This window comes from Pogoniulus pusillus, chromosome 6, assembly GCF_015220805.1.
Source record: "Pogoniulus pusillus isolate bPogPus1 chromosome 6, bPogPus1.pri, whole genome shotgun sequence".
Taxonomy (NCBI): domain Eukaryota; kingdom Metazoa; phylum Chordata; class Aves; order Piciformes; family Lybiidae; genus Pogoniulus; species Pogoniulus pusillus.
In genome coordinates, this window is record NC_087269.1 from 1,915,472 (window position 1) to 1,931,139 (window position 15,668).

At 57.1% G+C, this 15,668-nt stretch overlaps 1 protein-coding gene across 3 annotated transcripts; it reads left to right on the forward strand.

Annotated features, from left to right (window-relative positions):
- The first annotated feature begins 2,680 nt into the window (after positions 1–2,680).
- On the forward strand, positions 2,681–14,064 carry KLHL35 (kelch like family member 35). Of its 3 annotated transcripts, none has more exons than XM_064144211.1 (7): positions 2,681–3,171; positions 5,229–6,123; positions 7,461–7,645; positions 8,872–8,990; positions 9,842–10,030; positions 11,255–11,443; positions 13,139–14,064. In XM_064144211.1, exons 2-7 carry the CDS (start codon positions 5,234–5,236, stop codon positions 13,325–13,327), a joined length of 1,761 nt encoding a protein of 586 aa, XP_064000281.1. In that variant the 5' UTR covers positions 2,681–3,171; positions 5,229–5,233; the 3' UTR covers positions 13,328–14,064. The 3 variants fall into 3 exon arrangements, with proteins under 3 accessions (XP_064000281.1, XP_064000280.1, XP_064000282.1); XM_064144210.1 differs by having other exon boundaries at positions 2,682–3,171; positions 5,233–6,123; XM_064144212.1 differs by lacking the exon at positions 2,681–3,171 and adding an exon at positions 3,179–3,799.
- Positions 14,065–15,668: the final 1,604 nt, after the last annotated feature.

Consider the following 15,668-nt stretch of genomic DNA (forward strand, 5'->3'; position numbering starts at 1 on the left):
GGGACTTTATAGATCATCTAAGTCCACTCATCCCACCATGGGCAGGGACAGTTTCCACTAGAGCATGTCCAGCATGGCCTGGAACACCTCCAGGGAGGGGGAGAATTATAGAATCAAGCAGGTTAGGAGAGATCTCCAACCTCATCCAGTCCAACCTAGCACCCAGAGAGAAGCCAGGCAGAGGGGGACCTGGGGGTGGTGGGAGAGAGGAGCTGAAGCTGAGGCAGCAGTGCCCAGGTGGGCAGCAGAGCCAATGGCATCCTGGGCTGGCTGAGGAGCAGTGTGGGCAGCAGGACAAGGGAGGTTCTTGTGCCCCTGTGCTCAGCACTGCTCAGGACACCCCTGGAGTGCTGTGTGCAGCTGTGGGCTCCTGAATTGCAGAGAGCTGCTGAGGTGCTGGAAGGTGTTTGGAGAAGGGCAGCAAGGCTGGGGAGGGGCCTGGAGCAGAGCCCTGTGAGGAGAGGCTGAGGGAGCTGGGGGTGTGCAGCCTGCAGCAGAGGAGGCTCAGGGCAGAGCTGATTGCTGCCTGCAGCTGCCTGCAGGGAGGCTGTAGCCAGGTGGGGTTGGGCTCTGCTGCCAGGCAAGCAGCAAGAGCAGAAGGGGCCAGAGTCTGAAGCTGTGGCAGGGCAGGTCTGGGCTGGATGTGAGGAGGAAGTTGTTGTCAGAGAGAGTGATTGGCATTGGAATGGGCTGCCCAGGGAGGTGGTGGAGTGGCCGTGGCTGGAGGTGTTGCAGCCAAGCCTGGCTGGGGCACTTAGTGCCATGGTCTGGTTGGTTGGGCAGGGCTGGGTGCTAGGTTGGGCTGGCTGAGCCTGGAGCTCTCTTCCTACCTGCTTGGTTCTATGATTCTTTGGGTGCAGCCACTGCTTGTGGGTGGCTTCCATGTGTTATATTTGGGGCCTGAGCACTTTTACTGTGAAGAAAGGATTTTAGAGTCCTAATCCACTATTAGATCACTGCTCTTGGGGTCTGTATCTACCCTGGGAGAAGACCCTGGGCACTGGGGGCATAGGAGGGGTTCAGCTCCTGCCTTGGCATAAGATGTCCTTGTTCTTGGTGCTGCCTAGCAGACATCTCTTTCAAACAGCTCCTTGATAAGTTTATCAAGGCCTGCATCAGGCTGTCCAAGGAGATGGTGGAGTCTCCATCCCTGGAGATCATAGAATCATAGAACCAAGCAGGTTGGAAGAGAGCTCCAGGCTCAGCCAGCCCAACCTAGCACCCAGCCCTGCCCAACCAACCAGACCATGGCACTAAGTGCCCCAGCCAGGCTTGGCTGCAACACCTCCCGGGGTGGTGACACCACCACCTCCCTGGGGTGATGGTGGATGTGGTGTGGAGGAGCAGGGTTGAGTGGTGACCTGGCAACTCTGGGTTAAAAGTTGGGCTGGATGACCTTAGAGGTCTCTTCCAGCCAAAACCACTCCATGATTTCAGGCCCTCTGTTCCATGCCAAAAGGCTCCCAGCAGGAGCTGCAGCACAGCCTTTGGACAGTGACAGGCACATGTGGCACGGTGGCATCACACAAGGAGAGCAGAGCAGAGGGGCAGAATCCCCTCCCTGGCCCTGCTGGCCACACTGCTGCTGCTGCAGCCCAGGCTCTGCTTGGCTCTCTGGGCTGCAAGTGCACACTGCTGGCTCCTGCTGAGCTTCTCCTCCAGCAGCACCCCCAAGTCCCTCTGCTCAGGGCTGCTCTCCAGCCTGGATTTGTCCTTGACATTGCCCGACCCAGCTGCAGGACCTTGCACTTGGACCATGTAGTTCCAACCCCCCTGCTATGGGCAGGGACACCTCACACTAGAGCAGACTGTCTAAAGCCTCATCCAGCCTGGCCTCAAACACCTCCAGGGATGAGGCTTTCACTACCTCCCAGGGCAACCTGTGCCAGGCTCTCACCACCCTCATGCTGAAGAACTTCTTCCTAGCATCCAATCTGACTCTCCCCATTTCCAGTTTTCTTCCATTCCCCCCAGCCCTGTCACTTCCCTGACATCCTGAAAAGTCCCTCCCCAGCTCACTTCCAGCACTGTGGAGACTTTTCTGCTGTGCCCCACAGGGCAGGGTCAGTACCATTGATCCTCATGACCCGTCCTTAGCCACCTCTAGCTCCACCCGTGGGCAGATGTGGTTGCACCCCTGGTCGGTGGAGCATGGCACTGCCAACTCTAGCAGGGTGTGGAAGGTCCTAAGAGTAAATCCCACCCCTCACCACCACCCCCCCCACCCCCCTCAAGCCTCCTAACCCTGCTCAGGCTGGGAAAGCAGAATCTTTTCCCAGGTTGCCAACGATTCAGATGCAAATGCTGGGAGCAAGCAGGATGCCAGCTTGTGCCCTGCATCCCAGAGCTGGGAGCGGAGCAGAAAGCACAAACCGCTCATGAGAGAGGGAGGTCAAAATCGGCTGCGAGCTTGGAGGGGGTTTAAGGCTGACCTGATGGAGTTCCCCCCTGGGGCTGCTTGGATTCAGAGCCTTTCACCATCCAGCCGACAACTGCGCTGGAGTTAGAGGGGAGGGTGAAGAAAGCCACACGGTGGTGGGGGGGCCCAAAGTCTCCCCTTCTGTCCTCCTGGTCCTCAAGGACCTAATTACCTAATTATCACGCCTTAATGAGGGGCACTCCAGCTTCTCTCTGCCCCAATCAATCCACTGCTGCTCTGGGGGGCTTTTATTTATTGTTTTGGCTGCCAGGGCTGTTGTTTGAGAGCCTTTAGGGTGGTTTCTCCAGCCAATGAATCCTTCCACCTGGACCTCAATTTGCTCTCCAGATGGCTGGACCCTGTTTGGGTTTGGAGGGGATTTCCCCCCCCCCCCCTCCCCCCCTCCTTTCTCCTTTCCCTGAGCTGTGCTGGGTTTTCCCTGGCTCCTGGCTCTGCTCCCTGGTTGGTTGGTTATTGACAGCTGCATGGTTAATGCCCTGTAGCTCCCTGGCATGTCATTCAGGAGAGACAAAAGCAGATTTCTCTTCCTCCCCCTCCCCTTCCCCAATCTCTCCGGCAGTGAGGATAAAGGAGATGCTTTTGTGCTTCCCCCACCCCAAGCATCGCAGCAGAAGGGCTGAGCTGCGGTGCTTGGTGGAGGTGACCTGTGTCTGCTGTTGGATGGGAGCTCTCCGAGAGGGAAGTTGAGTTTGGTGCTGGATCCCACCTGGAGGAGGCAATCTGTGGGGCAGGTAATGTTGGCAACTCCTTGCACTGGCATCTGGGGAAGCATCTCTTCTTCACAGAGAGAGTGATTGGCATTGGAATGGGCTGCCCAGGGAGGTGATGGAGGCACTGTCCCTTGAGGTCTTCAAGCAAAGCCTGGAGGAGGCACTTAGTGCCATGATCTGGTTGCTCAGACAGAGCTGGGTGCTAGGTTGGACTGGATGATCTTGGAGGTCTCTTCCAACCTGCTTGATTCTATGATTCTATGATTTGCTGGTGTGTGGGTCTTGGATGGAGAAGGTGAGCCCCAAAGAGGAGGGTGCATGGGGGAGGGCAGTGAGGCAAACCCACTCGTGGGCACTGGCATCACTCCTCTCAGGGGTGGACAAGGTGGAGTCTGTGAGCTGGGGAAGGACATTTGGGGAGGGAGGAGAGATGTCTCTTGCTGAGAGGGTCAGCAGTGAGCTGAGCCCAGCTTGAGAGCAGTGCCAAGTGGAGTCCCTCAGGGGTCTGTGCTGAGACCTGTGCTGTTTAATGCTACAGACAGCAGGATGGAGACAGCAGCAGCTCTGCAGATGGCACTAAGCTGAGTGGTGGTTTTGACATGCCAGAGAGACAGGAGGGCATCCAGAGGGAGCTGGACAGGCTGGAGAGGTGTGCCCAGGTGAACCTCAGGAGGCTGAACCAGAGCAAGTGCAGGGTTCTGCAGCTGGGCTGGAACAAGCCTCACTGTCAGTACAGGCTGGGGGGGAGTGGATGGAAAGCAGCCCTCTGGGAAAGGCCTTGGGGGTGCTGGTGGGGGAGAAGCTGGGCAGGAGCAGGCAGTGTGAGCCTGCAGCACAGAAGACAAATCACAGCCTGGGCTGCATCCCAAGCAGTGTTGGCAGCAGATGCAGAGAGCTGATTCTGCCACTTGGCTCTGCCCTGAGGAGACCTCACCTGGAGTACTCCAAAGCAGCCTTCTGAGCATTTTGGTGGCCTCCTCTGGACTGGCTCCAACAGTTCCATGTCCTTCTTGTGTTGGGGGCTCCAGAACTGCACACAGGACTCTAGGTGGGGGTCTGAGGAGAGCAAAGGAGCAGAACCCTCCCTCTTGCTCTGCTGGCCACATTTTATGGTTTGCCTCTCCTCTCCTCTCCTCTCCTCTCCTCTCCTCTCCTCTCCTCTCCTCTCCTCTCCTCTCCTCTCCTCTCCTCTCCTCTCCTCTCCTCTCCTCTCCTCTCCTCTCCTCTCCTCTCCTCTCCTCTCCTCTCCTCTCCTCTCCTCTCCTCTCCTCTCCTCTCCTCTCCTCTCCTCTCCTCTCCTCTCCTCTCCTCTCCTCTCCTCTCCTCTCCTCTCCTCTCCTCTCCTCTCCTCTCCTCTCCTCTCCTCTCCTCTCCTCTCCTCTCCTCTCCTCTCCTCTCCTCTCCTCTCCTCTCCTCTCCTCTCCTCTCCTCTCCTCTCCTCTCCTCTCCTCTCCTCTCCTCTCCTCTCCTCTCCTCTCCTCTCCTCTCCTCTCCTCTCCTCTCCTCTCCTCTCCTCTCCTCTCCTCTCCTCTCCTCTCCTCTCCTCTCCTCTCCTCTCCTCTCCTCTCCTCTCCTCTCCTCTCCTCTCCTCTCCTCTCCTCTCCTCTCCTCTCCTCTCCTCTCCTCTCCTCTCCTCTCCTCTCCTCTCCTCTCCTCTCCTCTCCTCTCCTCTCCTCTCCTCTCCTCTCCTCTCCTCTCCTCTCCTCTCCTCTCCTCTCCTCTCCTCTCCTCTCCTCTCCTCTCCTCTCCTCTCCTCTCCTCTCCTCTCCTCTCCTCTCCTCTCCTCTCCTCTCCTCTCCTCTCCTCTCCTCTCCTCTCCTCTCCTCTCCTCTCCTCTCCTCTCCTCTCCTCTCCTCTCCTCTCCTCTCCTCTCCTCTCCTCTCCTCTCCTCTCCTCTCCTCTCCTCTCCTCTCCTCTCCTCTCCTCTCCTCTCCTCTCCTCTCCTCTCCTCTCCTCTCCTCTCCTCTCCTCTCCTCTCCTCTCCTCTCCTCTCCTCTCCTCTCCTCTCCTCTCCTCTCCTCTCCTCTCCTCTCCTCTCCTCTCCTCTCCTCTCCCCTTCCCCCTCCCCCGCTTCCCAGTCAGGATGCATCGGATGCTGAAAGCAGAGTCCAGCCTCAGGCCCAGCAGCCTGGAGCAGGTGAGGAGGGACTCCAGCCAAGAGCAGCTGCAGGTGAAGCTGTGCAGTGGCTCCTGCCACGCCGAGCAGGTCCTCCAGACCCTCAACTCCTACCGCCGCAGCGGCACCTTCACGGACGTGGTGCTGCGGATCGAGGGGCAGGAGTTCCCCTGCCACCGAGCCACCCTGTCGGCCAGCAGCACCTACTTCAGGGCCATGTTTGGTGCCCACCTCAAGGAAGGCCACCAGGACATCATAAACATCCAGAAGATCTCTGCTCCCACCATGTCCCTCCTCCTGGACTACATGTACGGGGGGAACATCGTCATTCAGGAGGACAACGTCGAGGGCATCCTGGAGCTGGCTGACTTGCTGCAGCTCTCCAAGCTGAGGGACGCTTGCGCCACCTTCCTGGAGGGGCAGCTGCAGCCTGGCAACTGCCTGGGCATCGGCAGGTTCGCAGACTCCTTCTGCATCGCCTCTCTGCGGGAGAAGAGCAGGAGGCTGGCGCTGGAGCGCTTCGCGGAGGTGTCGCGGCAGGAGGAGTTCCTGGGGGTGGGGGCGGCGGAGCTGGGGGGGTACCTGTCCGACGAGCGGCTGGCGGTGCCCAGGGAGGAGGTGGTCTTCGAGGCGGTGATGCGCTGGGTGCGGCACGACGCGGCCGGCCGCAAGGGGGCGCTGAAGGAGCTGCTGCAGCATGTGCGGCTGCCCCTGCTGCACCCCTCCTACTTCGTGCACAAGGTGGAAACCGATGGGCTGATCCGGGGCGCCCCGGACTGCATCCCGCTGCTGCAGGAGGCTCGCCGCTGCTACATCCTCGGCCACGAGGTCAGCTCCTTCAGGTCCAGACCCAGGAGGTAGGAGGCAGGTCATAGACTTAGCCCAGAGTGTGAGATTTCTCTGTTGAGAGCAGTGGAAGATGCTTCTTTCTGGAGAGGCTGGAGAAGTTGGCACAGTTCAGTGCCAGGAGTGTTAGCGAGGCTGCAGCTGCCCGCAGGGAGGCTGTAGCCAGGTGGGGTTGGGCTCTGCTGCCAGGCAAGCAGCAAGAGCAGAAGGGGCCAGAGTCTGAAGCTGTGCCAGGGCAGGTCTAGGCTGGATGTGAGGAGGAAGTTGTTGTCAGAGAGAGTGATTGGCACTGGAATGGGCTGCCCAGGGAGGTGGTGGAGTGGCTGTGGCTGGAGGTGTTGCAGCCAAGCCTGGCTGGGGCACTTAGTGCCATGGTCTGGTTGGTTGGGCAGGGCTGGGTGCTGGGTTGGGCTGGCTGAGCCTGGAGCTCTCTGCCAACCTGCTTGATTCTGTGATCTCATTAGGGACTTTGAAAGGTTGTTGCTTTTTCTCTTGGACCCACTCACATTCAGACTGGGAGGTTGCCTTTGGTTTGGTACTGCAGAGAGAATCACAGAACTGTAGAGGTTGGAAGGGACCTCCAGAGATCAGCCAGGCCAAGCCCCTGCCAAAGCAGCATCATCCAGGGCAGGTCACACAGGAATGCATCCAGGTGGGCTTGGAAAGCCTCCAGGGAAGGAGACTCCACAGCCTCTCTGGGCAGCCTGCTCCAGGCCTCTGCCACCCTCACACCAAACAACTTTCTCCTCCTCCTGTGCAGATGAAACCTTCTCTCTTCCACTCTGCATCCATTGCTCCTTGGCTTCTTGCTCTGCACCCCCCAAAACAGCTTGGCCCCCTCCACTTGACACCCACCCCTCAGCTAGGGAGAGACATTGAGCAGAGCTCCTCTCAGCCTTCTCTGCTGCAGCCTAAGCAGCCCCAGGGCTCTCAGGCTCTCTGCACAGGGCAGATGCTCAAGTCCCCCACTCCCCCCCGTGCCTCTCTGCTGGACTCTCTGCAGCAGGTCCCTGTCCCTCCTGCCCTGGGGAGCCCCAAACTGGCCACAGCATTGCAGCTCTGCTCTCAGCAGGGCAGAGCAGAGTGGGAGCAGAACCTCCCTAGCCCTGCTGGCCACACACCTCTTGCTGCCCCCCAGGATGCCATTGACTCTGCTGCCCACCAGGGCACATTGCTGGCCATGGACAGAAGGGGAGGTGCAATGATCTGCCCAGAACATCAACTGCTGAGGCAGGAGAGGACCTTGTCCTGTCTGCCTTCTGGCAGCCTGTGTCCTGGATAGGATGGGAGGGATGATGGAAAGGAGCAGCCAGGCCTGAGGGCTTACCTGTGCCTTTTTGTGCTCTAGGTTCATGGAGCTGGCAGAAGTCATCGTTGTCATTGGAGGCTGTGACAAGAAAGGCCTTCTGAAGCTGCCCTTCACAGACCTCTACCACCCCAAGAGCAGGCAGTGGACAGCCCTCTCCAGCGTGCCTGGCTACACCAAGTCAGAGTTTGCTGCCTGCACACTGAAGAATGATGTGTACATATCAGGTGAGCTGCCCTGCACCAGGGAGGGGCCTGCCTGGTTGCAAAGAGCAGCATGAGCTCAGCTTGGGCAGCCCCTCCTGAGGGCTCTTCACTGGGGCTCCCTCACAGGCATCCCAGCTTTGGAGCAGAGTCACTTGCTGGGGAAGTTTCTCCTTTAGATGGTTTGGATTTGGGTGTCCCAAGGAACAATTTCACCTTTCAGTGGGGAGGGTGGCAATGTTAGAACAACTCTCTGCCTCCTGTTGGGCATCTGTCAAAGGTGTCCAGCTGTGGAGATGGTTTTGCTGTGGGGAGTACAAAAAGGATGGGGAGAGACTTTACAGAGCCCTGCAGTGACTGGGCAAGGGGCAGTGGTTTGAAATGAGAGCAGAGCAGATATGGACTGGATGTTGGGAACAAGTCCTGCACCAGGAGGGTGCTGGAACACCACAACAGGTTGCCCATGGAGGGGGTTGGGGCTCCATCTCTGGGGACATTGAAGGTGAGGCTGGAGAGGGCTGTGGGCAACCTGATCTAGCTGAGGAGAGAACCACAGAATCAAGCAGGTTGGAAGAGAGCTCCAAGCTCAGCCAGCCCAACCTAGCACCCAGCCCTGCCCAACCAACCAGACCATGGCACTAAGTGCCCCAGCCAGCCTTGGCTGCAACACCTCCAGCCACGGCCACTCCACCACCTCCCTGGGCAGCCCATTCCAATGCCAATCACTCTCTCTGCCAGCAACTTCCTCCTGACACCCAGCCCAGACCTGCCCTGCCACAGCTTCAGACTCTGGCCCCTTCTTCTGGTGCTGCTTGCCTGGCAGCAGAGCCCAATCCCACCTGGCTACAGCCTCCCTGCAGGCAGCTGCAGGCAGCAATCAGCTCTGCCCTGAGCCTCCTCCATGTCTCTGCTGAGTGCAGAGGGGGTTGGACTGGAGGAGCTTTGCAGATCCCTTCCAATCCAACCCATTCTGTGCTCAGAGAAGGAGCCCTAAAGCATCCTAGTCCCCTGTCTGTCCCTCACTTAAGCTGTCATGCCTGTCAGATGGGGCTCATAAAAAGGATGGAGCAGTGTGACAAGTCCATGTGGTGTCACCACTGGGCAGCTGAGTCCCCATGGCCCTAACCCTGTGGCTGTATTCTGCTGTAAGCTGTTCCACTGCGTGGGGGAAGCAGGCAATGTTCTGGTGTAGGGAGGTGATGGAGCTGTGCTTGGGGTCACAGCAGGCCACCCCCCACCCTGCTTTTCAGGAGGACACATCAGCAGCAGTGATGTCTGGGTGCTGAGCTCCCAGCTGAATGTCTGGATCAAGGTTGCCTGCCTGCAGAAAGGTCGATGGAGGCACAAGATGGCAACACTCCAGGGCAAGGTAAGCAGTGGGCCACGGGCAGGGAGAGGCCCAGGGAAGGTGTCCAGAGAAGGGCCACAAGGGCTGGAGCTGCTCTGATCTGAGGCCAGGCTGAGAGAGTTGGGACTGTTCTGTCTGGAGAGGAAAAGGCTCCCAGGAGACCTAATGTGGCCTTGCAGTATCTGAAGGGGGCTACAAGAAAGATGAGGAGGGACTTTTTAGGGTGTGAGGAGTGATGGGAGTGGGGGGAATGGAGCAAGAGAGAAGTGGGGAGAATCAGACTGCATGTTAGGAAGAAACTCTTCAGCATGAGGGTGCTGAGAGCCTGGAACTGTGTCCAGCTCTGGGCTCCTGAATTGCAGAGAGCTGCTGAGGTGCTGGAAGGTGTTGAGAGCAGGGCAGCAAGGCTGGGGAGGGGCCTGGAGCAGAGCCCTGTGAGGAGAGGCTGAGGGAGCTGGGGGTGTGCAGCCTGCAGCAGAGGAGGCTCAGGGCAGAGCTGATTGCTGCCTGCAGCTGCCTGCAGGGAGGCTGTAGCCAGGTGGGGTTGGGCTCTGCTGCCAGGCAAGCAGCAAGAGCAGAAGGGGCCAGAGTCTGAAGCTGTGGCAGGGCAGGTCTAGGCTGGATGTGAGGAGGAAGTTCCTGGCAGAGAGAGTGATTGGCACTGGAATGGGCTGCCCAGGGAGGTGGTGGAGTGGCTGTGGCTGGAGGTGTTGCAGCCAAGGCTGGCTGGGGCACTTAGTGCCATGGTCTGGTTGGTTGGGCAGGGCTGGGTGCTAGGTTGGGCTGGCTGAGCCTGGAGCTCTCTGCCAGCCTGCTTGGTTCTATGATTCTGTGGTTCTAATCCCCCTGCTCTCCTCCTCCTCCTGTGCCAGATCTACGCCGTGGGAGGCTTCGATGGCTTCTGCCGCCTCTCCAGCGTGGAATGCTACGACACCTTCTCCAACAGCTGGGCAACCTTGGCCCCTCTGCCTCAAGCTGTGAGCTCAGCAGCTGTGGTCTCCTGCCTGAACAAGCTCTACGTGCTGGGTGGTGCTGTGGATGACACCACTAACACTGACAAGGTACTGCAGAGCAGGGGGGGAGGCATCAAGAGTGGATGAAGACCTGAAATAAAGGAGGTTTGCCCATGGAGAGCCAGGAGAGAAATGAGGTTGTGCTCAGGCTTGAAGGCTAATGAAGGATCCCTCAGGCTAATGCAGGGTCCTGCATCTGGATTGAGGCAGTCCCAAGCACCGATATAAGCTGGGCAATGATTAGCCTGAGAACAGCCCTGAGGAGAGGGACTTGGGGGTGCTGGTGGAGGAGAAGCTCAGCAGGAGCTGTCAGGGTGCTCCTGCAGCCCAGAGAGCAGCCAGAGCCTGGGCTGCAGCAGGAGGAGTGTGGGCAGCAGGTGAGGGAAGTGATCCTGCCCCTCTGCTCCACGCTGGTGAGACCCCAGCTGGAGTACTGCATCCAGTTCTAGAGCCTCTGTTACAAGAGGGATCTGGAGGTGCTGGAAGGTGTCCAGAGAAGCATCACAAGGATGAGCAGAGGGCTGGAGCTGCTCTCCTATGAGGAGAGACTGAGAGAGTTGGGGCTGTTCAGTCTGAAGAGAAGGCTCCAAGGTGACCTTCTTGTGGCCTTGCAGTACCTGAAGGGGGCTACAAGAAAGCTGGGGAGGGACTTTTGAGGCTGTCATGGAGTGACAGGACTGGGAGGAATGGAACAAAGCTGGAAATGAGTAGATTCAGACTGGATGTTAAGAAGAAGTTGTTCATCATGAGGGTGCTGAGAGCCTGGCACAGGTTGCCCAGGGAGGTGGTGGAAGCCTCATGGCTGGAAGTGTTTCAGGCCAGGCTGGATGTGGCTGTGAGCAACCTGCTCTAGTGTGAGGTGTCCCTGGGCATGGCAGGGGTTTGGAACTGGCTGCTCCTTGAGGTCCCTTCCAACCCTGACTGATTCTATCATCTGTGGACATTCACTGTCTGGAGGAGACCTCTGTAAGCCAGAGGTGATGCTTCTGGTGCCCTGAGCTGCAGCAAGGACCACTCAGCTCCATCTCTGAACACTTCACCACATATTGTCTGGGTCAAGGGCAACCCTGGGGGCTTGCAGTTTGTCTTGCAGACTTGAGTGCAAGAGGGAAAGCTGGATCTCATCATCCCATCCCTCACTGCACTGGTCTCTGGGTGCTGAAGCTCTCATCCACCTTTCTGCCTCATTCTGCTTTTGTTTCTAGTGAGCAGCAGCTTCAGCCAAGCCAGGGTGAGGCCAATGAATGCTCTGATCATTGTTTCCCCTGCCAGGTCCAGTGTTATGACCCAGAGGATGACAAGTGGACACTCTTGTCTCCCACCCCTTTTTACCAGAGGTGCATCAATGCTGTCTGCTTGGAGGACATCATTTATGTTGTAGGTGGGCTCCTCAGCACAATCTTCAGCTATGATCCAAGAAGTGACAGCTGGCAAGAAGCAGCCACCCTCCCTGGACCTCTGGTAAGGAAGAGCTGTGGGGAAGCAGCTCTGAGTGTCCTCCCTGTGCACAACAGGAGCCATCTGTGCTTTGCTGGGACTGAAGGCAAGGAAGATACATCCTGGCTTTGGCTGTGAACATCTGAACATGACCCCTGTAGAGCAGCTCAATCGTGTTCTCCATGCCCATGCTGCTTGGAGGATGGATCTCTGCAAGGGAGGGGATTCACTGATGTGAGAGAGGATTTGTGTCAACATGAATATTGTTTGTTCATTTTCACAGATTTAGAATCAGAGAATCAGGCAGGTTGGAAGAGAGCTCCAAGCTCAGCCCAACCTAGCACCCAGCCCTGCCCAACCAACCAGCCCATGGCACTAAGTGCTCCAGCCAGGCTTGGCTGCAACACTTCCAGCCACAGCCACTCCACCACCTCCCTGGGCAGCCCATTCCAGTGCCAATCACTCTCTCTGACAACAACTTCCTAACAACATCCATCCCAGACCTGCCCTGCCACAGCTTCAGACTCTGGCCCCTTCTGCTCTTGCTGCTTGCCTGGCAGCAGAGCCCAACCCCACCTGGCTACAGCCTCCCTGCAGGCAGCTGCAGGCAGCAATCAGCTCTGCCCTGAGCCTCCTCTGCTGCAGGCTGCACACCCCCAGCTCCCTCAGCCTCTCCTCACAGGGCTCTGCTCCAGGCCCCTCCCCAGCCTTGCTGCCCTTCTCTCAACACCTTCCAGCACCTCAACAGCTCTCTGCAATTGAGGGGCCCAGAGCTGGACACAGTTCCAGGCTCTCAGCACCCTCATGCTGAAGAGCCTGTTGGATTGAGTCAAGCTCTTGCTCATCCTCGTTTCCTCAAGCTGGAGGTTTGCTCCTCAGCTCTTAGGCTTTGAGCCTGTTGAACTGAGTTCATAGGATCCCAGGATGTTAGGGGTTGGAAGGGACCCAAGGAGATCATACAGTCCAACTCCCCTGCCAGAGCAGGACAATACTAACACAGATCACAGAGGAACACATCCAGACAGGCTTTGGAAGTCTCCAGAGAAGGAGACCCCACAACCTCCCTGGGGAGCCTGTTGCAGTGCTCTGTGACCCTTACAGTCAAGAAGTTCCCCCTTGTGTTGAGCTGGAACCTCTTTTGCTGCAACTTACACCCTTAACCTAACCCATTCTAGGATTCATCCTCATTGCCTAAAGCTGGAGGTGTGCTCCACAGCTCTTGGGCTTTGAGCCTGTTGAGCTCAGTTGATCTCTTGCTCACCCTCATTGCCTAAAGCTGGAGGTGTGCTCCTCAGCTCTTAGGCTTTGAGCCTGTTGAGCTCAGTTAACCTCTTGCTCACCCTCATTGCCTAAAGCTGGAGGTGTGCTCCTCAGCTCTTAGGCTTTGAGCCTGTTGAGCTCAGTTGATCTCTTGCTCATTCTCATTGCCTAAAGCTGGAGGTTTGCTCCTCAGCTCTTGGGCTTTGAGCCTGTTGAGCTCAGTTGATCTCTTGCTCACCCTCATTGCCTAAAGCTGCAGGCTTGCTCCTCAGCTCTTGGGCTTTGAGCCTGTTGAGCTCAGTTTAACCTCTTGCTCATTCTCATTGCCTAAAGCTGCAGGCTTGCTCCTCAGCTCTTGGGCTTTGAGCCTGTTGAGCTCAGTTTAACCTCTTGCTCATCCTCATTGCCTAAAGCTGCAGGCTTGCTCCTCAGCTCTTGTGCTTCCCTTCTGCTTTCCAGGAGAGCTGTGGCCTGACAGTGTGTGGAGGGAAGGTTTACATCCTGGGTGGCCGAGATGAGCACGGGGAAGGCACGGACAAGGCGTTCACCTTCGACCCGGCGTCGGGGAGCCTGGAGCAGCAGCCCCCCCTGCAGCGCTGCACCAGCTACCATGGCTGTGTCACCATCCTCCAGCACATGAGCAGATGACCACTGGGCTCTGACTGTGTCCACCTCCCACCCAGAGCCTCCCCTCCAGCCAGAGACCACTCAGCTCCTGGACAGACATCTCACCTTCATGTGGGGAAGCTACTGACGATGATGTCCTCTGGCCAGCCCCAGAGCTGCCTCTGTTGTGTTTTAATTGGCCTGGTGATGCCAATGGCTTTGCTGCTGAGGAGGAAAGGATGCTGGGCTGTGTGGAGCTGCTCCACAGACCTTGGCCACAGCAGGATTCCAGTATCTTTGCAGCTTCTGGAACTACTGACTTTGACTTTTGCTTGGGCTTTCCTGGCTGTAGATCTCTGCTTTCTCTTATGTCAGCAGCAGAAGCTCCCTGTCCTATGAGGAGAAGCATTTGCTGCTTTCATAGTACCATAGAAGTGTTTTGGTTGAGAAGATCTCTGAGATCACTGAGTCCAACCATCAACCTAAGACCACCATGGCCACCAGCATCCACTGCTAGTGCCATTGCAGTGTAGGGCTGAGATTGATGCTGATCCTACAAGGACAGCTGCACTCACAGCTTCTCTCTCCAGCTGCACTCACAACAGCTTCTCTCTCCAGCTGCACTCACAACAGCTTCTCTCTCCAGCTGCACTCACATCTCTCTCCAGTTGCGCTCACAACAGCTTCTCTCTCCAGCTGCACTCACATCTCTCTCCAGCTGCACTCACAACAGCTTCTCTCTCCAGCTACACTCACATCTCTCTCCAGCTGCACTCACAGCTTCTCTCTCCAGCTGCACTCACAGCTTCTCTCTCCAGCTGCACTCACAGCTTCTCTCTCCAGCTGCACTCACAGCTTCTCTCTCCAGCTGCACTCACAGCTTCTCTCTCCAGCTGCACTCACAGCTTCTCTCTCCAGCTGCACTCACCTCTCTCTCCAGCTGCACTCACAGAAGCTTCTCTCTCCAGCTGCACTCACATCTCTCTCCAGCTACACTCACTGCTTCTCTCTCCAGCTACACTCACTGCTTCTCTCTCCAGCTGCACTCACAACAGCTTCTCTCTCCAGCTGCACTCACAGCTTCTTCTCTCTCCAGCTGCACTCACAACAGCTTCTCTCTCCAGCTGCACTCACAGCTTCTTCTCTCTCCAGCTGCACTCACAGCTTCTCTCTCCAGCTACACTTACAGCTTCTTCTCTCTCCAGCTGCACTCACAGCTTCTCTCTCCAGCTACACTTACAGCTTCTTCTCTCTCCAGCTACACTCACTGCTTCTCTCTCCAGCTGACCTCACATCTCTCCCCACAGCCTCTCCTGCTTTCCCCAATGCCTCTTTCAAGTCTCTTGCTGTATTTCCCAGTCATTCCTGCAGATGTGAGCACACCCAGCAGGGTAGAAACTGCCCTCCATGTGCTTTTGCTGCGTGTGCTGTGTTGTGATAGGTGCAACCTGGTGGTGGAAGCTGTGTTGTAGGCACTAAACTGTTTGCTTTGGTCCTGGTCCTGGTGTTTCTTGTGGGCCCTGCCATGTGTTTGGATGTTGTAAGAGCTGCTGTGGGCATGCAGGGGATGGCTTAGGGGCAAGGTTTAACTTGACCTTTTTGAATTGAGAAATAAAAGTTCCCCTTGATTCCCAAAGGCTTTTCCTGCAGGAGTTTCATTGGTACATATTGCTTCATGGCATTCCAGCACGGCATTGTTGATGGAGGAGCTCTGGGAGCATCACCTGAGGTGTGTCCCAGTGTCTGAGTTCTCAGCCTGAGCGAGTGGAGAGGCTGAGGCATTGCTTTTGTTTTTGTCTGCAGGGAATGATGTCCTTCAACTACTACATGAACATGAGGAAGAACTGTAAGGGTGACAGAGCACTGGCACAGGCTGCCCAGAGAGGCTGTGGAGTCTCCTGCTCTGGAGGCTTTCCAGTCCTGCCTGGATGTGATACTGTGATACTGTGACACTGTGATGTGTGACCTGAGCTAGATTCTCTGGTCCTGCTCTGGCAGGGGGAGGTTGGACTGGATGATCTCTGGAGGTCCTTTCCAACCCCTAACATCCTGTGATCTCTTTTCTGTCAGGCACAAGAAGACTTCTAGGGGAGTTTGGAAGCCCTTCAGGAGAGGAACCAGCACAGCTCCTCTGGCCAGCCTGGTCTGCTGCTCTGTCACCCACTCCTTGTGCTGCAGAGCAGGAGAGCACAAGATTGTGGCACTGCAGTCCTGTGCTCATGGCTATCCTCTGGGAAAGGGTGGGAAGATTTGGAAGCTAACTTCTCCTCCTCCTCTACTCTGCCCTGCTGAGCCCTCACCTGCAATACTGCATCCAGTTCTGGGCTCCCCAGCTCAGCAAGGACAGGGATCTGCTGGAGAGAGTCCAAGGGAGGGCTGTGAA

Bases quoted from the DNA above. Each gene is read 5' to 3' on its own strand.
- KLHL35 (XM_064144211.1), top strand. From the start codon at position 5,234: ATGCATCGGATGCTGAAAGCAGAGTCCAGCCTCAGGCCCAGCAGCCTG. The intron at 6,124-7,460 runs GTAGGAGGCAGG...TTTGTGCTCTAG, and splicing joins TTCAGGTCCAGACCCAGGAG to GTTCATGGAGCTGGCAGAAG. The intron at 8,991-9,841 runs GTAAGCAGTGGG...CTCCTGTGCCAG, and splicing joins TGGCAACACTCCAGGGCAAG to ATCTACGCCGTGGGAGGCTT.